The 23,588-nt window shown below is 45.8% G+C and overlaps 1 protein-coding gene across 2 annotated transcripts in view; it reads left to right on the plus strand.

The window, feature by feature from the left end:
• Positions 1-23,588, plus strand: part of LOC106597556 (lysophosphatidylcholine acyltransferase 1) — a 119,934-nt gene that overhangs the window by 15,567 nt on the left and 80,779 nt on the right. For both annotated transcript variants that reach the window (XM_082959117.1, XM_082959118.1), the window contains exon 2: positions 9,500-9,639. In XM_082959117.1, the coding sequence (XP_082815243.1) occupies positions 9,500-9,639 (140 nt within the window). The remainder of the gene's footprint in view (positions 1-9,499; positions 9,640-23,588) is intronic.

The raw sequence follows: 23,588 nt of genomic DNA on the forward strand, positions 1-23,588 counted from the left end.
TGTGGTTTGATTGGCAGTCCCAACTACCAGTCAGTCACTCTGTGTGGTTTGATTGGCAGTCCCAACTACCAGTCAGTCACTCTGTGTGGTTTGATTGGCAGTCCCAACTACCAGTCAGTCACTCTGTGTGGTTTGATTGGCAGTCCCAACTACCAGTCAGTCACTCTGTGTGGTTTGACTGGCAGTCCCAACTACCAGTCAGTCACTCTGTGTGGTTTGATTGGCAGTCCCAACTACCAGTCAGTCACTCTGTGTGGTTTGATTGGCAGTCCCAACTACCAGTCAGTCACTCTGTGTGGTTTGATTGGCAGTCCCAACTACCAGTCAGTCACTCTGTGTGGTTTGATTGGCAGTCCCAACTACCAGTCAGTCACTCTGTGTGGTTTGACTGGCAGTCCCAACTACCAGTCAGTCACTCTGTGTGGTTTGATTGGCAGTCCCAACTACCAGTCAGTCACTCTGTGTGGTTTGATTGGCAGTCCCAACTACCAGTCAGTCACTCTGTGTGGTTTGATTGGCAGTCCCAACTACCAGTCAGTCACTCTGTGTGGTTTGACTGGCAGTCCCAACTACCAGTCAGTCACTCTGTGTGGTTTGATTGGCAGTCCCAACTACCAGTCAGTCACTCTGTGTGGTTTGATTGGCAGTCCCAACTACCAGTCAGTCACTCTGTGTGGTTTGATTGGCAGTCCCAACTACCAATCAGTCACTCTGTGTGGTTTGATTGGCAGTCCCAACTACCAGTCAGTCACTCTGTGTGGTTTGATTGGCAGTCCCAACTACCAGTCAGTCACTCTGTGTGGTTTGATTGGCAGTGCCAACTACCAGTCAGTCACTGTGTGGTTTGATTGGCAGTCCCAACTACCAGTCAGTCACTCTGTGTGGTTTGATTGGCAGTCCCAACTACCAGTCAGTCACTCTGTGTGGTTTGATTGGCAGTCCCAACTACCAGTCAGTCACTCTGTGTGGTTTGATTGGCAGTCCCAACTACCAGTCAGTCACTCTGTGTGGTTTGATTGGCAGTCCCAACTACCAATCAGTCACTCTGTGTGGTTTGATTGGCAGTCCCAACTACCAGTCAGTCACTCTGTGTGGTTTGATTGGCAGTCCCAACTACCAGTCAGTCACTCTGTGTGGTTTGATTGGCAGTCCCAACTACCAATCAGTCACTCTGTGTGGTTTGATTGGCAGTCCCAACTACCAGTCAGTCACTCTGTGTGGTTTGATTGGCAGTCCCAACTACCAGTCAGTCACTCTGTGTGGTTTGATTGGCAGTCCCAACTACCAGTCAGTCACTCTGTGTGGTTTGATTGGCAGTCCCAACTACCAGTCAGTCACTCTGTGTGGTTTGATTGGCAGTCCCAACTACCAGTCAGTCACTCTGTGTGGTTTGATTGGCAGTCCCAACTACCAGTCAGTCACTCTGTGTGGTTTGATTGGCAGTCCCAACTACCAGTCAGTCACTCTGTGTGGTTTGATTGGCAGTCCCAACTACCAGTCAGTCACTCTGTGTGGTTTGATTGGCAGTCCCAACTACCAGTCAGTCACTCTGTGTGGTTTGATTGGCAGTCCCAACTACCAGTCAGTCACTCTGTGTGGTTTGATTGGCAGTCCCAACTACCAGTCAGTCACTCTGTGTGGTTTGATTGGCAGTCCCAACTACCAGTCAGTCACTCTGTGTGGTTTGATTGGCAGTCCCAACTACCAGTCAGTCACTCTGTGTGGTTTGATTGGCAGTCCCAACTACCAATCAGTCACTCTGTGTGGTTTGATTGGCAGTCCCAACTACCAGTCAGTCACTCTGTGTGGTTTGATTGGCAGTCCCAACTACCAGTCAGTCACTCTGTGTGGTTTGATTGGCAGTCCCAACTACCAGTCAGTCACTCTGTGTGGTTTGATTGGCAGTCCCAACTACCAGTCAGTCACTCTGTGTGGTTTGATTGGCAGTCCCAACTACCAGTCAGTCACTCTGTGTGGTTTGATTGGCAGTCCCAACTACCAGTCAGTCACTCTGTGTGGTTTGATTGGCAGTCCCAACTACCAGTCAGTCACTCTGTGTGGTTTGATTGGCAGTCCCAACTACCAGTCAGTCACTCTGTGTGGTTTGATTGGCAGTCCCAACTACCAGTCAGTCACTCTGTGTGGTTTGATTGGCAGTCCCAACTACCAGTCAGTCACTCTGTGTGGTTTGATTGGCAGTCCCAACTACCAGTCAGTCACTCTGTGTGGTTTGATTGGCAGTCCCAACTACCAGTCAGTCACTCTGTGTGGTTTGATTGGCAGTCCCAACTACCAGTCAGTCCTACACTAAAAGCCCACAGGAGGATTCCCAGATGTCTGGCCAGTCTTGTAAATTCACTCTGCTAAATGAAACAAATCAGCTCTCTAAATACTCAGTTGATGTTTCCTCTCGTTTTAACAAACTCTATGTATCGTCAGTGTGGTGGTGGTCAATGTGTCATGATGTTTCCTCTCGTTATAACAAACTCTATGTATCGTCAGTGTGGTGGTGGTCAATGTGTCATGATGTTTCCTCTCGTTTTAACAAACTCTATGTATCGTCAGTGTGGTGGTGGTCAATGTGTCATGGTGTTTCCTCTCGTTTTAACAAACTCTATGTATCGTCAGTGTGGTGGTGGTCAATGTGTCATGATGTTTCCTCTCGTTATAACAAACTCTATGTATCGTCAGTGTGGTGGTGGTCAATGTGTCATGGTGTTTCACAGGCTGTGTTGACCTCAGTGTGTTTGTCCAAAATGGCACCCTGTGAGCCGACCGCTATCCCTTTAAAAGGAGAAGGATCCAACCACTATCCCTTTAAAAGGAGAAGGATCCAACCACTATCCCTTTAAAAGGAAAAGGAGCCGACCACTATCCCTTTAAAAGGAAAAGGAGCCAACCACTATCCCTTTAAAAGGAGAAGGAGCCGACCACTATCCCTTTAAAAGGAAAAGGATCCAACCGCTATCCCTTTAAAAGGAAAAGGATCCAACCACTATCCCTTTAAAAGGAAAAGGAGCCGACCACTATCCCTTTAAAAGGAAAAGGAGCCGACCACTATCCCTTTAAAAGGAGAAGGATCCAACCACTATCCCTTTAAAAGGAGAAGGAGCCAACCGCTATCCCTTTAAAAGGAGAAGGATCCAACCGCTATCCCTTTAAAAGGAGAAGGATCCAACCACTATCCCTTTAAAAGGAGAAGGAGCCAACCACTATCCCTTTAAAAGGAAAAGGAGCTGACCACTATCCCTTTAAAAGGAGAAGGATCCAACCACTATCCCTTTAAAAGGAGAAGGAGCCAACCACTATCCCTTTAAAAGGAAAAGGAGCTGACCACTATCCCTTTAAAAGGAGAAGGAGCCAACCGCTATCCCTTTAAAAGGAAAAGGATCCAACCACTATCCCTTTAAAAGGAAAAGGAGCCGACCACTATCCCTTTAAAAGGAAAAGGAGCCAACCACTATCCCTTTAAAAGGAGAAGGAGCCGACCACTATCCCTTTAAAAGGAAAAGGATCCAACCGCTATCCCTTTAAAAGGAAAAGGATCCAACCACTATCCCTTTAAAAGGAAAAGGAGCCGACCACTATCCCTTTAAAAGGAGAAGGAGCCAACCACTATCCCTTTAAAAGGAAAAGGAGCTGACCACTATCCCTTTAAAAGGAGATGGATCCAACCACTATCCCTTTAAAAGGAGAAGGAGCCAACCACTATCCCTTTAAAAGGAAAAGGAGCTGACCACTATCCCTTTAAAAGGAGAAGGATCCAACCACTATCCCTTTAAAAGGAGAAGGAGCCAACCACTATCCCTTTAAAAGGAAAAGGAGCTGACCACTATCCCTTTAAAAGGAGAAGGAGCCAACCGCTATCCCTTTAAAAGGAAAAGGATCCAACCACTATCCCTTTAAAAGGAAAACGAGCCGACCACTATCCCTTTAAAAGGAAAAGGAGCCAACCACTATCCCTTTAAAAGGAGAAGGAGCCGACCACTATCCCTTTAAAAGGAAAAGGATCCAACCGCTATCCCTTTAAAAGGAAAAGGATCCAACCACTATCCCTTTAAAAGGAAAAGGAGCCGACCACTATCCCTTTAAAAGGAAAAGGAGCCGACCACTATCCCTTTAAAAGGAGAAGGATCCAACCACTATCCCTTTAAAAGGAGAAGGAGCCAACCGCTATCCCTTTAAAAGGAGAAGGATCCAACCGCTATCCCTTTAAAAGGAGAAGGAGCCAACCACTATCCCTTTAAAAGGAAAAGGAGCTGACCACTATCCCTTTAAAAGGAGAAGGAGCCAACCGCTATCCCTTTAAAAGGAAAAGGATCCAACCACTATCCCTTTAAAAGGAGAAGGATCCAACCACTATCCCTTTAAAAGGAGAAGGAGCCGACCACTATCCCTTTAAAAGGAAAAGGAGCTGACCACTATCCCTTTAAAAGGAGAAGGAGCCAACCACTATCCCTTTAAAAGGAAAAGGAGCTGACCACTATCCCTTTAAAAGGAAAAGGAGCCGACCACTATCCCTTTAAAAGGAAAAGGAGCCGACCACTATCCCTTTAAAAGGAAAAGGAGCCGACCACTATCCCTTTAAAAGGAGAAGGAGCCAACCGCTATCCCTTTAACAGCGTGTCTCAGCAGAAATTAGTGATGGGGGGGAGAATCTATACAGTTCCATATCAGGATATGATTTTTTACGATCTGTCGTATAATTTTTAACGATGTCTCAATATTATTTTTGTGTTAGTTGGCTGTACCTGCACCCAAACTCCAGTATGTTTCCTTCATAGCTTGTTCTCCATCTTCTTTTTAAAACAGGGAGACGATTTGTTTTCAGCACTTTTATTTCCATGACTGATCAAAACTGGTTTTCTCATGGCTCTCTCTTGTCCCTCTGCATCAGACATACACTATATATACAGTCGTGGCCAAAAGATTTGAGAATCACACAAATATTAATTTCCACAAAGTTTGCTGCTTCAGTGTCTTTAGATATATTTGTCAAATGTTACTACGGAATACTGAAGTATAATTACAAGCATTTCATAAGTGTCAAAGGCTTTTATTGACAATTACATGAAGTTGATGCAAAGAGTCAATATTTGCAGTGTTGACCCTTCTTTTTCAAGACCTCTGCAATCCGCCCTGGCATGCTGTCAATTAACTTCTGGGCCACATCCTGACTGATGGCAGCCCATTCTTGCATAATCAATGCTTGGAGTTTGTCAGAATTTGTGGGGTTTTGTTTGTCCACCCGCCTCTTGTGGATTGACCATAAGTTTCAATGGGATTAAGGTCTGGGGAGTTTCCTGGCCATGGACCCAAAATATCGATGTTTTGTTCCACGATGACTTTACCCCAGTCCTCAGCAGTCCAATCCCTGTACCTTTTACAGAATATCAGTCTGTCCCTGGTGTTTTTCCTGGAGAGAAGTGGCTTCTTTGCTGCCCTTCTTGACACCAGGCCATCCCCCAAAAGTCTTCGCCTCACTGTGCGTGCAGATGCACTCACACCTGCCTTCTGCCATTCCTGAGCAAGCTCTGTACTGGTGGTGCCCCGATCCCGCAGCTGAATCAACTTTAGGAGACGGTCCTGGCGCTTGCTGGACTTTCTTGGGCGCCCTGAAGACTTCTTCACAACAATTGAACCGCTCTCCTTGAAGTTCTTGCTGATCCGACAAATGGTTGATTTCGCTGCAATATCAGTGGCAGCAATATCCTTGCCTGTGAAGCCCTTTTTCTGCACAGCGATGATGACGGGACGTGTTTCCTTGCAGGTAACAATGGTTGACAGAGGAAGAACAATGATTTGGGGCGGAAGGTAGCCTAGTGGTTAGAGTGTTGGACTAATAACCGAAAGGTTGCAAGTTCAAATCCCCGAGCTGACAAGGTAAAAATCTGTCGTTCTGCCCCTGAACAAGGCAGTTAACCCACTGTTCCTAGGCTGTCATTGAAAATAAGAATTTGTTCTTAACTGACTTGCCTAGTTAAATGAAGGTAAAATAAATTCCAAGCACCACCCTCCTTTTGAAGCTTCCAGTCTGTTAATCGAACTCAATCAGCATGACAGAGGGATCTCCAGCCTTGTCCTCGTCAACACTCACACCTGTGTTAACGAGAGAATCACTGACATGATGTCAGCTGGTCCTTTTGTGGCAGGGCTGAAATGCAGTGGAAATGTTTTTTGGGGATTCAGTTCATTTGCATGGCATAGAGGGACTTTGCAATTAATTGCAATTCATCTGATCACTCCTCATAACATTGTGGAGTATATGAAAATTGCCATCATACAAACTGAGGCAGCGGACTGTGAAAATTAATATTTGTGTCATTCTCAAAACTTTCGGCCACGACTGTACAAAAGTATGTGGACACCCCTTCAAATTAGTGGATTCGGCTATTTCAGCCACATCTGTTGCTGACAGGTGTATAAGATTGAGCGCAATGGCAAGCGTCTGCTGGAGTGGTGTAAAGCTCGCCGCCATTGGACTCTGGAGCGGTGAAAACGCGTTCTCTGGAGTGATGAATCACGCTTCACCATCTGGCAGTCCGACTGACAAATCTAGGTTTTGTCACGAACCGGCTCGTAGCCCGTAACAAAGAGGGAGACGATGTGGAGATAAGGAATATAACAAAAATATATTTATTAACTAAAGTAAACTATATACAATTAACAATGGTGTGTGTGTGTGTGTGTGTGTGTGTGTGTGTGTGTGTGTGTGTGTGTAGTCAGTAATCAGTAGTGTGAGTGAATGTGTTCATAGGTGGTAATAATGAGGGGTGTTGAGAGGTGCCAAAACAAACAAGCCACAAAATTCCACAACCAAAATCCAACAGTGTGTCTGAGAGAGGGGGAAAGGTGTGTCCCATGTGGCTGACGACCCTCCCGGCTCCGCCAAACCGACGTCCTGTTAAGGAAAACAAGAGCAAAGAGAAAGAAATTCGGCAGACAGAGTGGGAGGGTCGTCACAGTTCAGGAGGGTCGTCACAGTTCAGGAGGGTCGTCACAGTTCAGGAGGGTCGTCACAGTTCGGGAGGGTCGTCACAGTTCAGGAGGGTCGTCACAGTTCAGGAGGGTCGTCACAGTTCGGGAGGGTCGTCACAGTTCGGGAGGGTCGTCACAGTTCGGGAGGGTCGTCACAGTTCGGGAGGGTCGTCACAATTCGGGAGGGTCGTCACAGTTCGGGAGGGTCGTCACAATTTGTCGGATGCCGGGAGAACCCTAGCTGCCCCAATGCATAGTGCCAACTGTAAAGTTTTGTGGGTCTATCCAAGCTGTTCCTGTCTGTCTACAGCTCTCTTCTCTCTATCCAAGCTGTTCCTGTCTGTCTACGGCTCTCTACTCTCTATCCAAGCTGTTCCTGTCTGTCTACGGCTCTCTTCTCTCTATCCAAGCTGTTCCTGTCTGTCTACGGCTCTCTTCTATCTATCCAAGCTGTTCCTGTCTGTCTACAGCTCTCTACTCTCTATCCAAGCTGTTCTCCTATCTGTCTACAGCTCTTCTCTCTATCCAAGCTGTTCCTGTCTGTCTACGGCTCTCTTCTCTCTATCCAAGCTGTTCTCCTATCTGTCTACAGCTCTTCTCTCTATCCAAGCTGTTCCTGTCTGTCTACAGCTCTCTTCTCTCTATCCAAGCTGTTCCTGTCTGTCTAGAGCTCTCTTCTCTCTATCCAAGCTGTTCCCATCTGTCTACAGCTCTCTTCTCTCTATCCAAGCTGTTCCTATCTGTCTACAGCTCTTCTCTCTATCCAAGCTGTTCCCGTCTGTCTACAGCTCTCTTCTCTCTATCCAAGCTGTTCCTGTCTGTCTACAGCTCTCTTCTCTCTATCCAAGCTGTTCCTGTCTGTCTACAGCTCTCTTCTCTCTATCCAAGCTGTTCCTATCTGTCTACAGCTCTTCTCTCTATCCAAGCTGTTCCCGTCTGTCTACAGCTCTCTACTCTCTATCCAAGCTGTTCCTGTCTGTCTACAGCTCTCTACTCTCTATCCAAGCTGTTCCTGTCTGTCTACAGCTCTCTTCTCTCTATCCAAGCTGTTCCTATCTGTCTACAGCTCTTCTCTCTATCCAAGCTGTTCCCGTCTGTCTACAGCTCTCTACTCTCTATCCAAGCTGTTCCTGTCTGTCTACAGCTCTCTTCTCTCTATCCAAGCTGTTCCCATCTGTCTACAGCTCTCTTCTCTCTATCCAAGCTGTTCCTGTCTGTCTACAGCTCTCTACTCTCTATCCAAGCTGTTCCTGTCTGTCTACAGCTCTCTTCTCTCTATCCAAGCTGTTCCCGTCTGTCTACAGCTCTCTACTCTCTATCCAAGCTGTTCCCATCTATCTACAGCTCTCTACTCTCTATCCAAGCTGTTCCCGTCTGTCTACAGCTCTCTACTCTCTATCCAAGCTGTTCCTGTCTGTCTACAGCTCTCTTCTCTCTATCCAAGCTGTTCCCGTCTGTCTACAGCTCTCTACTCTCTATCCAAGCTGTTCCCATCTGTCTACAGCTCTCTTCTCTCTATCCAAGCTGTTCCTGTCTGTCTACAGCTCTCTACTCTCTATCCAAGCTGTTCCTGTCTGTCTACAGCTCTCTTCTCTCTATCCAAGCTGTTCCTATCTGTCTACAGCTCTTCTCTCTATCCAAGCTGTTCCCGTCTGTCTACAGCTCTCTTCTCTCTATCCAAGCTGTTCCTGTCTGTCTACAGCTCTCTTCTCTCTATCCAAGCTGTTCCTGTCTGTCTACAGCTCTCTTCTCTCTATCCAAGCAGTTCCTATCTGTCTACAGCTCTTCTCTCTATCCAAGCTGTTCCCGTCTGTCTACAGCTCTCTACTCTCTATCCAAGCTGTTCCTGTCTGTCTACAGCTCTCTACTCTCTATCCAAGCTGTTCCTGTCTGTCTACAGCTCTCTTCTCTCTATCCAAGCTGTTCCCGTCTGTCTACAGCTCTCTACTCTCTATCCAAGCTGTTCCCATCTGTCTACAGCTCTCTACTCTCTATCCAAGCTGTTCCTGTCTGTCTACAGCTCTCTTCTCTCTATCCAAGCTGTTCCTGTCTGTCTACAGCTCTCTTCTCTCTATCCAAGCTGTTCCTGTCTGTCTACAGCTCTCTACTCTCTATCCAAGCTGTTCCCATCTGTCTACAGCTCTCTTCTCTCTATCCAAGCTGTTCCTGTCTGTCTACAGCTCTCTTCTCTCTATCCAAGCTGTTCCTGTCTGTCTACAGCTCTCTACTCTCTATCCAAGCTGTTCCTGTCTGTCTACAGCTCTTCTCTCTATCCAAGCTGTTCCTGTCTGTCTACAGCTCTCTTCTCTCTATCCAAGCGGTTCCTGTCTGTCTACAGCTCTCTTCTCTCGATCCAAGCTGTTCCTGTCTGTCTACAGCTCTTCTCTCTATCCAAGCTGTTCCTGTCTGTCTACAGCTCTTCTCTCTATCCAAGCTGTTCCTGTCTGTCTACAGCTCTTCTCTCTATCCAAGCGGTTCCTGTCTGTCTACAGCTCTCTTCTCCATCTTTGTCTCCATTCAGATAGCGTTGATGACGGTGACTCTGTTCCCCATCCGGTTGTTCCTGGCAGCCTTCATGATGCTGCTGGCCTGGCCCTTCGCCTTCATCGCCTCTGTGGGACGCAATGAGATGGTGGTGGAACCCCAGTCCTTATGGAGGAAGTATGTATACTAACGTAACCCATAACCTCTATAACCTTTACCCTTTAACCCTATCCATCTGACCCTAACCCCAAGTCTCTGTGTGACGCAACGAGATGGTGGTGAAGCACAGTCTCTATGGAGAAGGTACATAGCCCTTATATAACCCTGACATTACCTTTAAGAAAAGATTAAACAACATCTCATGGAACGACAGGGGACTGTGAGGGGACAAACACTCTAACACTCATTCTGATATACATTAACCCTCTGGTTCATTCTGATATACATTAACCCTCTGTGGTTCATTCTGATATACATTAACCCTCTGTGGTTCATTCTGATATACATTAACCCTCTGTGGTTCATTCTGAGATACATTAACCCTCTGTGGTTCACTCTGAGATACATTAACCCTCTGGGTTAGTGACACTACAACAGAGAGAGGAAAGGGTTAGTGACACTACAACAAAGAGAGGAAAGGGTTAGAGAGACACTACAACAGAGAGAGGAAAGGGTTAGTGACACTACAACAGAGAGAGGAAAGGGTTAGAGACACTACAACAGAGAGAGGAAAGGGTTAGAGACACTACAACAGAGAGAGGAAAGGGTTAGAGACACTACAACAGAGAGAGGAAAGGGTTAGAGACACTACAACAGAGAGAGGAAAGGGTTAGAGACACTACAACAGAGAGAGGAAAGGGTTAGAGACACTACAACAGAGAGAGGAAAGGGTTAGAGACACTACAACAGAGAGAGGAAATGGTTAGAGAGACACTACAACAGAGAGAGGAAAGGGTTAGAGAGACACTACAACAGAGAGAGGAAAGGGTTAGTGACACTACAACAGAGAGAGGAAAGGGTTAGAGACACTACAACAGAGAGAGGAAAGGGTTAGAGACACTAGAACAGAGAGAGGAAAGGGTTAGAGACACTACAACAGAGAGAGGAAAGGGTTAGAGAGACACTACAACAGAGAGAGGAAAGGGTTAGTGAGACACTACAACAGAGAGAGGAAAGGGTTAGAGACACTACAACAGAGAGAGGAAAGGGTTAGAGAGACACTACAACAGAGAGAGGAAAGGGTTAGTGACACTACAACAGAGAGAGGAAAGGGTTAGAGAGACACTACAACAGAGAGAGGAAAGGGTTAGTGACACTACAACAGAGAGAGGAAAGGGTTAGAGAGACACTACAACAGAGAGAGGAAAGGGTTAGAGACACTACAACAGAGAGAGGAAAGGGTTAGTGACACTACAACAGAGAGAGGAAAGGGTTAGAGAGACACTACAACAGAGAGAGGAAAGGGTTAGAGACACTACAACAGAGAGAGGAAAGGGTTAGTGACACTACAACAGAGAGAGGAAAGGGTTAGAGACACTACAACAGAGAGAGGAAAGGGTTAGAGACACTACAACAGAGAGAGGAAAGGGTTAGAGAGACACTACAACAGAGAGAGGAAAGGGTTAGAGACACTACAACAGAGAGAGGAAAGGGTTAGAGACACTACAACAGAGAGAGGAAAGGGTTAGAGAGACACTACAACAGAGAGAGGAAAGGGTTAGTGACACTACAACAGAGAGAGGAAAGGGTTAGAGAGACACTACAACAGAGAGAGGAAAGGGTTAGAGACACTACAACAGAGAGAGGAAAGGGTTAGAGACACTACAACAGAGAGAGGAAAGGGTTAGTGACACTACAACAGAGAGAGGAAAGGGTTAGAGACACTACAACAGAGAGAGGAAAGGGTTAGACAGACACTACAACAGAGAGAGGAAAGGGTTAGAGACACTACAACAGAGAGAGGAAAGGGTTAGAGACACTACAACAGAGAGAGGAAAGGGTTAGTGACACTACAACAGAGAGAGGAAAGGGTTAGAGACACTACAACAGAGAGAGGAAAGGGTTAGAGACACTACAACAGAGAGAGGAAAGGGTTAGTGACACTACAACAGAGAGAGGAAAGGGTTAGAGACACTACAACAGAGAGAAGAAAGGGTTAGACAGACACTACAACAGAGAGAGGAAAGGGTTAGAGACACTACAACAGAGAGAGGAAAGGGTTAGAGACACTACAACAGAGAGAGGAAAGGGTTAGTGACACTACAACAGAGAGAGGAAAGGGTTAGAGACACTACAACAGAGAGAGGAAAGGGTTAGAGACACTACAACAGAGAGAGGAAAGGGTTAGAGACACTACAACAGAGAGAGGAAAGGGTTAGAGACACTACAACAGAGAGAGGAAAGGGTTAGAGACACTACAACAGAGAGAGGAAAGGGTTAGAGAGACACTACAACAGAGAGAGGAAAGGGTTAGAGACACTACAACAGAGAGAGGAAAGGGTTAGAGAGACACTACAACAGAGAGAGGAAAGGGTTAGTGACACTACAACAGAGAGAGGAAAGGGTTAGTGAGACACTACAACAGAGAGAGGAAAGGGTTAGAGACACTACAACAGAGAGAGGAAAGGGTTAGAGACACTACAACAGAGAGAGGAAAGGGTTAGAGAGACACTACAACAGAGAGAGGAAAGGGTTAGAGAGACACTACAACAGAGAGAGGAAAGGGTTAGTGACACTACAACAGAGAGAGGAAAGGGTTAGAGACACTACAACAGAGAGAGGAAAGGGTTAGAGAGACACTACAACAGAGAGAGGAAAGGGTTAGAGACACTACAACAGAGAGAGGAAAGGGTTAGAGAGACACTACAACAGAGAGAGGAAAGGGTTAGAGACACTACAACAGAGAGAGGAAAGGGTTAGAGACACTACAACAGAGAGAGGAAAGGGTTAGAGACACTACAACAGAGAGAGGAAAGGGTTAGAGAGACTACAACAGAGAGAGGAAAGGGTTAGTGACACTACAACAGAGAGAGGAAAGGGTTAGTGACACTACAACAGAGAGAGGAAAGGGTTAGAGACACTACAACAGAGAGAGGAAAGGGTTAGTGACACTACAACAGAGAGAGGAAAGGGTTAGAGACACTACAACAGAGAGAGGAAAGGGTTAGAGAGACACTACAACAGAGAGAGGAAAGGGTTAGAGACACTACAACAGAGAGAGGAAAGGGTTAGAGACACTACAACAGAGAGAGGAAAGGGTTAGAGACACTACAACAGAGAGAGGAAAGGGTTAGAGACACTACAACAGAGAGAGGAAAGGGTTAGAGACACTACAACAGAGAGAGGAAAGGGTTAGAGAGACACTACAACAGAGAGAGGAAAGGGTTAGAGAGACACTACAACAGAGAGAGGAAAGGGTTAGAGACACTACAACAGAGAGAGGAAAGGGTTAGAGACACTACAACAGAGAGAGGAAAGGGTTAGAGACACTACAACAGAGAGAGGAAAGGGTTAGAGACACTACAACAGAGAGAGGAAAGGGTTAGAGACACTACAACAGAGAGAGGAAAGGGTTAGAGACACTACAACAGAGAGAGGAAAGGGTTAGACAACAGAGAGAGGAAAGGGTTAGAGACACTACAACAGAGAGAGGAAAGGGTTAGAGACACTACAACAGAGAGAGGAAAGGGTTAGAGACACTACAACAGAGAGAGGAAAGGGTTAGAGACACTACAACAGAGAGAGGAAAGGGTTAGAGACACTACAACAGAGAGAGGAAAGGGTTAGAGACACTACAACAGAGAGAGGAAAGGGTTAGAGAGACACTACAACAGAGAGAGGAAAGGGTTAGAGACACTACAACAGAGAGAGGAAAGGGTTAGAGACACTACAACAGAGAGAGGAAAGGGTTAGAGACACTACAACAGAGAGAGGAAAGGGTTAGAGACACTACAACAGAGAGAGGAAAGGGTTAGAGACACTACAACAGAGAGAGGAAAGGGTTAGAGACACTACAACAGAGAGAGGAAAGGGTTAGAGACACTACAACAGAGAGAGGAAAGGGTTAGAGACACTACAACAGAGAGAGGAAAGGGTTAGAGACACTACAACAGAGAGAGGAAAGGGTTAGAGACACTACAACAGAGAGAGGAAAGGGTTAGAGACACTACAACAGAGAGAGGAAAGGGTTAGAGACACTACAACAGAGAGAGGAAAGGGTTAGAGACACTACAACAGAGAGAGGAAAGGGTTAGAGACACTACAACAGAGAGAGGAAAGGGTTAGAGACACTACAACAGAGAGAGGAAAGGGTTAGAGACACTACAACAGAGAGAGGAAAGGGTTAGAGACACTACAACAGAGAGAGGAAAGGGTTAGAGACACTACAACAGAGAGAGGAAAGGGTTAGAGAGACACTACAACAGAGAGAGGAAAGGGTTAGAGAGACACTACAACAGAGAGAGGAAAGGGTTAGAGACACTACAACAGAGAGAGGAAAGGGTTAGAGACACTACAACAGAGAGAGGAAAGGGTTAGAGAGCACTACAACAGAGAGAGGAAAGGGTTAGAGAGACACTACAACAGAGAGAGGAAAGGGTTAGAGACACTACAACAGAGAGAGGAAAGGGTTAGAGACACTACAACAGAGAGAGGAAAGGGTTAGAGACACTACAACAGAGAGAGGAAAGGGTTAGAGACACTACAACAGAGAGAGGAAAGGGTTAGAGACACTACAACAGAGAGAGGAAAGGGTTAGAGACACTACAACAGAGAGAGGAAAGGGTTAGAGACACTACAACAGAGAGAGGAAAGGGTTAGAGAGACACTACAACAGAGAGAGGAAAGGGTTAGAGACACTACAACAGAGAGAGGAAAGGGTTAGAGACACTACAACAGAGAGAGGAAAGGGTTAGAGACACTACAACAGAGAGAGGAAAGGGTTAGAGACACTACAACAGAGAGAGGAAAGGGTTAGAGACACTACAACAGAGAGAGGAAAGGGTTAGAGACACTACAACAGAGAGAGGAAAGGGTTAGAGACACTACAACAGAGAGAGGAAAGGGTTAGAGACACTACAACAGAGAGAGGAAAGGGTTAGAGACACTACAACAGAGAGAGGAAAGGGTTAGAGACACTACAACAGAGAGAGGAAAGGGTTAGAGACACTACAACAGAGAGAGGAAAGGGTTAGAGACACTACAACAGAGAGAGGAAAGGGTTAGAGAGACACTACAACAGAGAGAGGAAAGGGTTAGAGACACTACAACAGAGAGAGGAAAGGGTTAGAGACACTACAACAGAGAGAGGAAAGGGTTAGAGACACTACAACAGAGAGAGGAAAGGGTTAGAGACACTACAACAGAGAGAGGAAAGGGTTAGAGACACTACAACAGAGAGAGGAAAGGGTTAGAGACACTACAACAGAGAGAGGAAAGGGTTAGAGACACTACAACAGAGAGAGGAAAGGGTTAGAGACACTACAACAGAGAGAGGAAAGGGTTAGAGACACTACAACAGAGAGAGGAAAGGGTTAGAGACACTACAACAGAGAGAGGAAAGGGTTAGAGACACTACAACAGAGAGAGGAAAGGGTTAGAGACACTACAACAGAGAGAGGAAAGGGTTAGAGACACTACAACAGAGAGAGGAAAGGGTTAGAGACACTACAACAGAGAGAGGAAAGGGTTAGAGACACTACAACAGAGAGAGGAAAGGGTTAGAGACACTACAACAGAGAGAGGAAAGGGTTAGAGACACTACAACAGAGAGAGGAAAGGGTTAGAGACACTACAACAGAGAGAGGAAAGGGTTAGAGAGACACTACAACAGAGAGAGGAAAGGGTTAGAGACACTACAACAGAGAGAGGAAAGGGTTAGAGACACTACAACAGAGAGAGGAAAGGGTTAGAGAGACACTACAACAGAGAGAGGAAAGGGTTAGAGACACTACAACAGAGAGAGGAAAGGGTTAGAGACACTACAACAGAGAGAGGAAAGGGTTAGAGACACTACAACAGAGAGAGGAAAGGGTTAGAGACACTACAACAGAGAGAGGAAAGGGTTAGAGACACTACAACAGAGAGAGGAAAGGGTTAGAGACACTACAACAGAGAGAGGAAAGGGTTAGAGACACTACAACAGAGAGAGGAAAGGGTTAGAGAGACACTACAACAGAGAGAGGAAAGGGTTAGAGACACTACAACAGAGAGAGGAAAGGGTTAGAGACACTACAACAGAGAGAGGAAAGGGTTAGAGACACTACAACAGAGAGAGGAAAGGGTTAGAGACACTACAACAGAGAGAGGAAAGGGTTAGAGACACTACAACAGAGAGAGGAAAGGGTTAGAGACACTACAACAGAGAGAGGAAAGGGTTAGAGACACTACAACAGAGAGAGGAAAGGGTTAGAGACACTACAACAGAGAGAGGAAAGGGTTAGAGACACTACAACAGAGAGAGGAAAGGGTTAGAGACACTACAACAGAGAGAGGAAAGGGTTAGAGACACTACAACAGAGAGAGGAAAGGGTTAGAGACACTACAACAGAGAGAGGAAAGGGTTAGAGACACTACAACAGAGAGAGGAAAGGGTTAGAGACACTACAACAGAGAGAGGAAAGGGTTAGAGACACTACAACAGAGAGAGGAAAGGGTTAGAGACACTACAACAGAGAGAGGAAAGGGTTAGAGACACTACAACAGAGAGAGGAAAGGGTTAGAGACACTACAACAGAGAGAGGAAAGGGTTAGAGACACTACAACAGAGAGAGGAAAGGGTTAGAGACACTACAACAGAGAGAGGAAAGGGTTAGAGACACTACAACAGAGAGAGGAAAGGGTTAGAGACACTACAACAGAGAGAGGAAAGGGTTAGAGACACTACAACAGAGAGAGGAAAGGGTTAGAGACACTACAACAGAGAGAGGAAAGGGTTAGAGACACTACAACAGAGAGAGGAAAGGGTTAGAGACACTACAACAGAGAGAGGAAAGGGTTAGAGACACTACAACAGAGAGAGGAAAGGGTTAGAGACACTACAACAGAGAGAGGAAAGGGTTAGAGACACTACAACAGAGAGAGGAAAGGGTTAGAGACACTACAACAGAGAGAGGAAAGGGTTAGAGAGACACTACAACAGAGAGAGGAAAGGGTTAGAGACACTACAACAGAGAGAGGAAAGGGTTAGAGACACTACAACAGAGAGAGGAAAGGGTTAGAGACACTACAACAGAGAGAGGAAAGGGTTAGAGACACTACAACAGAGAGAGGAAAGGGTTAGAGACACTACAACAGAGAGAGGAAAGGGTTAGAGACACTACAACAGAGAGAGGAAAGGGTTAGAGACACTACAACAGAGAGAGGAAAGGGTTAGAGACACTACAACAGAGAGAGGAAAGGGTTAGAGACACTACAACAGAGAGAGGAAAGGGTTAGAGACACTACAACAGAGAGAGGAAAGGGTTAGAGACACTACAACAGAGAGAGGAAAGGGTTAGAGACACTACAACAGAGAGAGGAAAGGGTTAGAGACACTACAACAGAGAGAGGAAAGGGTTAGAGACACTACAACAGAGAGAGGAAAGGGTTAGAGACACTACAACAGAGAGAGGAAAGGGTTAGAGACACTACAACAGAGAGAGGAAAGGGTTAGAGACACTACAACAGAGAGAGGAAAGGGTTAGAGACACTACAACAGAGAGAGGAAAGGGTTAGAGACACTACAACAGAGAGAGGAAAGGGTTAGAGACACTACAACAGAGAGAGGAAAGGGTTAGAGACACTACAACAGAGAGAGGAAAGGGTTAGAGAGACACTACAACAGAGAGAGGAAAGGGTTAGAGACACTACAACAGAGAGAGGAAAGGGTTAGAGACACTACAACAGAGAGAGGAAAGGGTTAGAGACACTACAACAGAGAGAGGAAAGGGTTAGAGACACTACAACAGAGAGAGGAAAGGGTTAGAGACACTACAACAGAGAGAGGAAAGGGTTAGAGACACTACAACAGAGAGAGGAAAGGGTTAGAGACACTACAACAGAGAGAGGAAAGGGTTAGAGACACTACAACAGAGAGAGGAAAGGGTTAGAGACACTACAACAGAGAGAGGAAAGGGTTAGAGACACTACAACAGAGAGAGGAAAGGGTTAGAGACACTACAACAGAGAGAGGAAAGGGTTAGAGACACTACAACAGAGAGAGGAAAGGGTTAGAGACACTACAACAGAGAGAGGAAAGGGTTAGAGACACTACAACAGAGAGAGGAAAGGGTTAGAGACACTACAACAGAGAGAGGAAAGGGTTAGAGACACTACAACAGAGAGAGGAAAGGGTTAGAGACACTACAACAGAGAGAGGAAAGGGTTAGAGACACTACAACAGAGAGAGGAAAGGGTTAGAGACACTACAACAGAGAGAGGAAAGGGTTAGAGACACTACAACAGAGAGAGGAAAGGGTTAGAGACACTACAACAGAGAGAGGAAAGGGTTAGAGACACTACAACAGAGAGAGGAAAGGGTTAGAGACACTACAACAGAGAGAGGAAAGGGTTAGAGACACTACAACAGAGAGAGGAAAGGGTTAGAGACACTACAACAGAGAGAGGAAAGGGTTAGAGACACTACAACAGAGAGAGGAAAGGGTTAGAGAGACACTACAACAGAGAGAGGAAAGGGTTAGAGACACTACAACAGAGAGAGGAAAGGGTTAGAGACACTACAACAGAGAGAGGAAAGGGTTAGAGACACTACAACAGAGAGAGGAAAGGGTTAGAGACACTACAACAGAGAGAGGAAAGGGTTAGAGAGACACTACAACAGAGAGAGGAAAGGGTTAGAGACACTACAACAGAGAGAGGAAAGGGTTAGAGACACTACAACAGAGAGAGGAAAGGGTTAGAGACACTACAACAGAGAGAGGAAAGGGTTAGAGACACTACAACAGAGAGAGGAAAGGGTTAGAGACACTACAACAGAGAGAGGAAAGGGTTAGAGACACTACAACAGAGAGAGGAAAGGGTTAGAGACACTACAACAGAGAGAGGAAAGGGTTAGAGACACTACAACAGAGAGAGGAAAGGGTTAGAGACACTACAACAGAGAGAGGAAAGGGTTAGAGACACTACAACAGAGAGAGGAAAGGGTTAGAGACACTACAACAGAGAGAGGAAAGGGTTAGAGACACTACAACAGAGAGAGGAAAGGGTTAGAGACACTACAACAGAGAGAGGAAAGGGTTAGAGACACTACAACAGAGAGAGGAAAGGGTTAGAGACACTACAACAGAGAGAGGAAAGGGTTAGAGACACTACAACAGAGAGAGGAAAGGGTTAGAGACACTACAACAGAGAGAGGAAAGGGTTAGAGAGACACTACAACAGAGAGAGGAAAGGGTTAGAGACACTACAACAGAGAGAGGAAAGGGTTAGAGACACTACAACAGAGAGAGGAAAGGGTTAGAGACACTACAACAGAGAGAGGAAAGGGTTAGAGAGCACTACAACAGAGAGAGGAAAGGGTTAGAGACACTACAACAGAGAGAGGAAAGGGTTAGAGACACTACAACAGAGAGAGGAAAGGGTTAGAGACACTACAACAGAGAGAGGAAAGGGTTAGAGAGACACTACAACAGAGAGAGGAAAGGGTTAGAGACACTACAACAGAGAGAGGAAAGGGTTAGAGACACTACAACAGAGAGAGGAAAGGGTTAGAGACACTACAACAGAGAGAGGAAAGGGTTAGAGACACTACAACAGAGAGAGGAAAGGGTTAGAGACACTACAACAGAGAGAGGAAAGGGTTAGAGACACTACAACAGAGAGAGGAAAGGGTTAGAGACACTACAACAGAGAGAGGAAAGGGTTAGAGACACTACAACAGAGAGAGGAAAGGGTTAGAGACACTACAACAGAGAGAGGAAAGGGTTAGAGACACTACAACAGAGAGAGGAAAGGGTTAGAGACACTACAACAGAGAGAGGAAAGGGTTAGAGACACTACAACAGAGAGAGGAAAGGGTTAGGAGACACTACAACAGAGAGAGGAAAGGGTTAGAGACACTACAACAGAGAGAGGAAAGGGTTAGAGACACTACAACAGAGAGAGGAAAGGGTTAGAGACACTACAACAGAGAGAGGAAAGGGTTAGAGACACTACAACAGAGAGAGGAAAGGGTTAGAGACACTACAACAGAGAGAGGAAAGGGTTAGAGACACTACAACAGAGAGAGGAAAGGGTTAGAGACACTACAACAGAGAGAGGAAAGGGTTAGAGACACTACAACAGAGAGAGGAAAGGGTTAGAGACACTACAACAGAGAGAGGAAAGGGTTAGAGACACTACAACAGAGAGAGGAAAGGGTTAGAGACACTACAACAGAGAGAGGAAAGGGTTAGAGACACTACAACAGAGAGAGGAAAGGGTTAGAGACACTACAACAGAGAGAGGAAAGGGTTAGAGACACTACAACAGAGAGAGGAAAGGGTTAGAGACACTACAACAGAGAGAGGAAAGGGTTAGAGACACTACAACAGAGAGAGGAAAGGGTTAGAGACACTACAACAGAGAGAGGAAAGGGTTAGAGACACTACAACAGAGAGAGGAAAGGGTTAGAGACACTACAACAGAGAGAGGAAAGGGTTAGAGAGACACTACAACAGAGAGAGGAAAGGGTTAGAGACACTACAACAGAGAGAGGAAAGGGTTAGAGAGACACTACAACAGAGAGAGGAAAGGGTTAGAGACACTACAACAGAGAGAGGAAAGGGTTAGAGACACTACAACAGAGAGAGGAAAGGGTTAGAGACACTACAACAGAGAGAGGAAAGGGTTAGAGACACTACAACAGAGAGAGGAAAGGGTTAGAGACACTACAACAGAGAGAGGAAAGGGTTAGAGACACTACAACAGAGAGAGGAAAGGGTTAGAGACACTACAACAGAGAGAGGAAAGGGTTAGAGACACTACAACAGAGAGAGGAAAGGGTTAGAGACACTACAACAGAGAGAGGAAAGGGTTAGAGACACTACAACAGAGAGAGGAAAGGGTTAGAGACACTACAACAGAGAGAGGAAAGGGTTAGAGACACTACAACAGAGAGAGGAAAGGGTTAGAGACACTACAACAGAGAGAGGAAAGGGTTAGAGACACTACAACAGAGAGAGGAAAGGGTTAGAGAGACACTACAACAGAGAGAGGAAAGGGTTAGAGACACTACAACAGAGAGAGGAAAGGGTTAGAGGACACTACAACAGAGAGAGGAAAGGGTTAGAGACACTACAACAGAGAGAGGAAAGGGTTAGAGACACTACAACAGAGAGAGGAAAGGGTTAGAGACACTACAACAGAGAGAGGAAAGGGTTAGAGACACTACAACAGAGAGAGGAAAGGGTTAGGAGACACTACAACAGAGAGAGGAAAGGGTTAGAGACACTACAACAGAGAGAGGAAAGGGTTAGAGACACTACAACAGAGAGAGGAAAGGGTTAGAGACACTACAACAGAGAGAGGAAAGGGTTAGAGACACTACAACAGAGAGAGGAAAGGGTTAGAGACACTACAACAGAGAGAGGAAAGGGTTAGAGACACTACAACAGAGAGAGGAAAGGGTTAGAGACACTACAACAGAGAGAGGAAAGGGTTAGAGACACTACAACAGAGAGAGGAAAGGGTTAGAGACACTACAACAGAGAGAGGAAAGGGTTAGAGACACTACAACAGAGAGAGGAAAGGGTTAGAGACACTACAACAGAGAGAGGAAAGGGTTAGAGACACTACAACAGAGAGAGGAAAGGGTTAGAGACACTACAACAGAGAGAGGAAAGGGTTAGAGAGACACTACAACAGAGAGAGGAAAGGGTTAGAGACACTACAACAGAGAGAGGAAAGGGTTAGAGACACTACAACAGAGAGAGGAAAGGGTTAGAGACACTACAACAGAGAGAGGAAAGGGTTAGAGACACTACAACAGAGAGAGGAAAGGGTTAGAGACACTACAACAGAGAGAGGAAAGGGTTAGAGACACTACAACAGAGAGAGGAAAGGGTTAGAGACACTACAACAGAGAGAGGAAAGGGTTAGAGACACTACAACAGAGAGAGGAAAGGGTTAGAGACACTACAACAGAGAGAGGAAAGGGTTAGAGACACTACAACAGAGAGAGGAAAGGGTTAGAGACACTACAACAGAGAGAGGAAAGGGTTAGAGACACTACAACAGAGAGAGGAAAGGGTTAGAGACACTACAACAGAGAGAGGAAAGGGTTAGAGACACTACAACAGAGAGAGGAAAGGGTTAGAGAGACACTACAACAGAGAGAGGAAAGGGTTAGAGACACTACAACAGAGAGAGGAAAGGGTTAGAGACACTACAACAGAGAGAGGAAAGGGTTAGAGACACTACAACAGAGAGAGGAAAGGGTTAGAGACACTACAACAGAGAGAGGAAAGGGTTAGAGACACTACAACAGAGAGAGGAAAGGGTTAGAGACACTACAACAGAGAGAGGAAAGGGTTAGAGACACTACAACAGAGAGAGGAAAGGGTTAGAGACACTACAACAGAGAGAGGAAAGGGTTAGAGACACTACAACAGAGAGAGGAAAGGGTTAGAGACACTACAACAGAGAGAGGAAAGGGTTAGAGAGACACTACAACAGAGAGAGGAAAGGGTTAGAGACACTACAACAGAGAGAGGAAAGGGTTAGAGACACTACAACAGAGAGAGGAAAGGGTTAGAGACACTACAACAGAGAGAGGAAAGGGTTAGAGACACTACAACAGAGAGAGGAAAGGGTTAGAGACACTACAACAGAGAGAGGAAAGGGTTAGAGACACTACAACAGAGAGAGGAAAGGGTTAGAGACACTACAACAGAGAGAGGAAAGGGTTAGAGACACTACAACAGAGAGAGGAAAGGGTTAGAGACACTACAACAGAGAGAGGAAAGGGTTAGAGACACTACAACAGAGAGAGGAAAGGGTTAGAGACACTACAACAGAGAGAGGAAAGGGTTAGAGACACTACAACAGAGAGAGGAAAGGGTTAGAGACACTACAACAGAGAGAGGAAAGGGTTAGAGACACTACAACAGAGAGAGGAAAGGGTTAGAGACACTACAACAGAGAGAGGAAAGGGTTAGAGACACTACAACAGAGAGAGGAAAGGGTTAGAGACACTACAACAGAGAGAGGAAAGGGTTAGAGACACTACAACAGAGAGAGGAAAGGGTTGAGAGACACTACAACAGAGAGAGGAAAGGGTTAGAGACACTACAACAGAGAGAGGAAAGGGTTAGAGACACTACAACAGAGAGAGGAAAGGGTTAGAGAGACACTACAACAGAGAGAGGAAAGGGTTAGAGACACTACAACAGAGAGAGGAAAGGGTTAGAGACACTACAACAGAGAGAGGAAAGGGTTAGAGACACTACAACAGAGAGAGGAAAGGGTTAGAGACACTACAACAGAGAGAGGAAAGGGTTAGAGACACTACAACAGAGAGAGGAAAGGGTTAGAGACACTACAACAGAGAGAGGAAAGGGTTAGAGACACTACAACAGAGAGAGGAAAGGGTTAGAGACACTACAACAGAGAGAGGAAAGGGTTAGAGACACTACAACAGAGAGAGGAAAGGGTTAGAGACACTACAACAGAGAGAGGAAAGGGTTAGAGACACTACAACAGAGAGAGGAAAGGGTTGAGAGACACTACAACAGAGAGAGGAAAGGGTTAGAGACACTACAACAGAGAGAGGAAAGGGTTAGAGACACTACAACAGAGAGAGGAAAGGGTTAGAGAGACACTACAACAGAGAGAGGAAAGGGTTAGAGACACTACAACAGAGAGAGGAAAGGGTTAGAGACACTACAACAGAGAGAGGAAAGGGTTAGAGACACTACAACAGAGAGAGGAAAGGGTTAGAGACACTACAACAGAGAGAGGAAAGGGTTAGAGAGACACTACAACAGAGAGAGGAAAGGGTTAGAGACACTACAACAGAGAGAGGAAAGGGTTAGAGACACTACAACAGAGAGAGGAAAGGGTTAGAGACACTACAACAGAGAGAGGAAAGGGTTAGAGACACTACAACAGAGAGAGGAAAGGGTTAGAGACACTACAACAGAGAGAGGAAA

This window comes from Salmo salar, chromosome 02 (assembly GCF_965601325.2).
Source record: "Salmo salar chromosome 02, fSalSal1, whole genome shotgun sequence".
In the NCBI taxonomy this organism is placed as follows: Eukaryota; Metazoa; Chordata; class Actinopteri; order Salmoniformes; family Salmonidae; genus Salmo; species Salmo salar.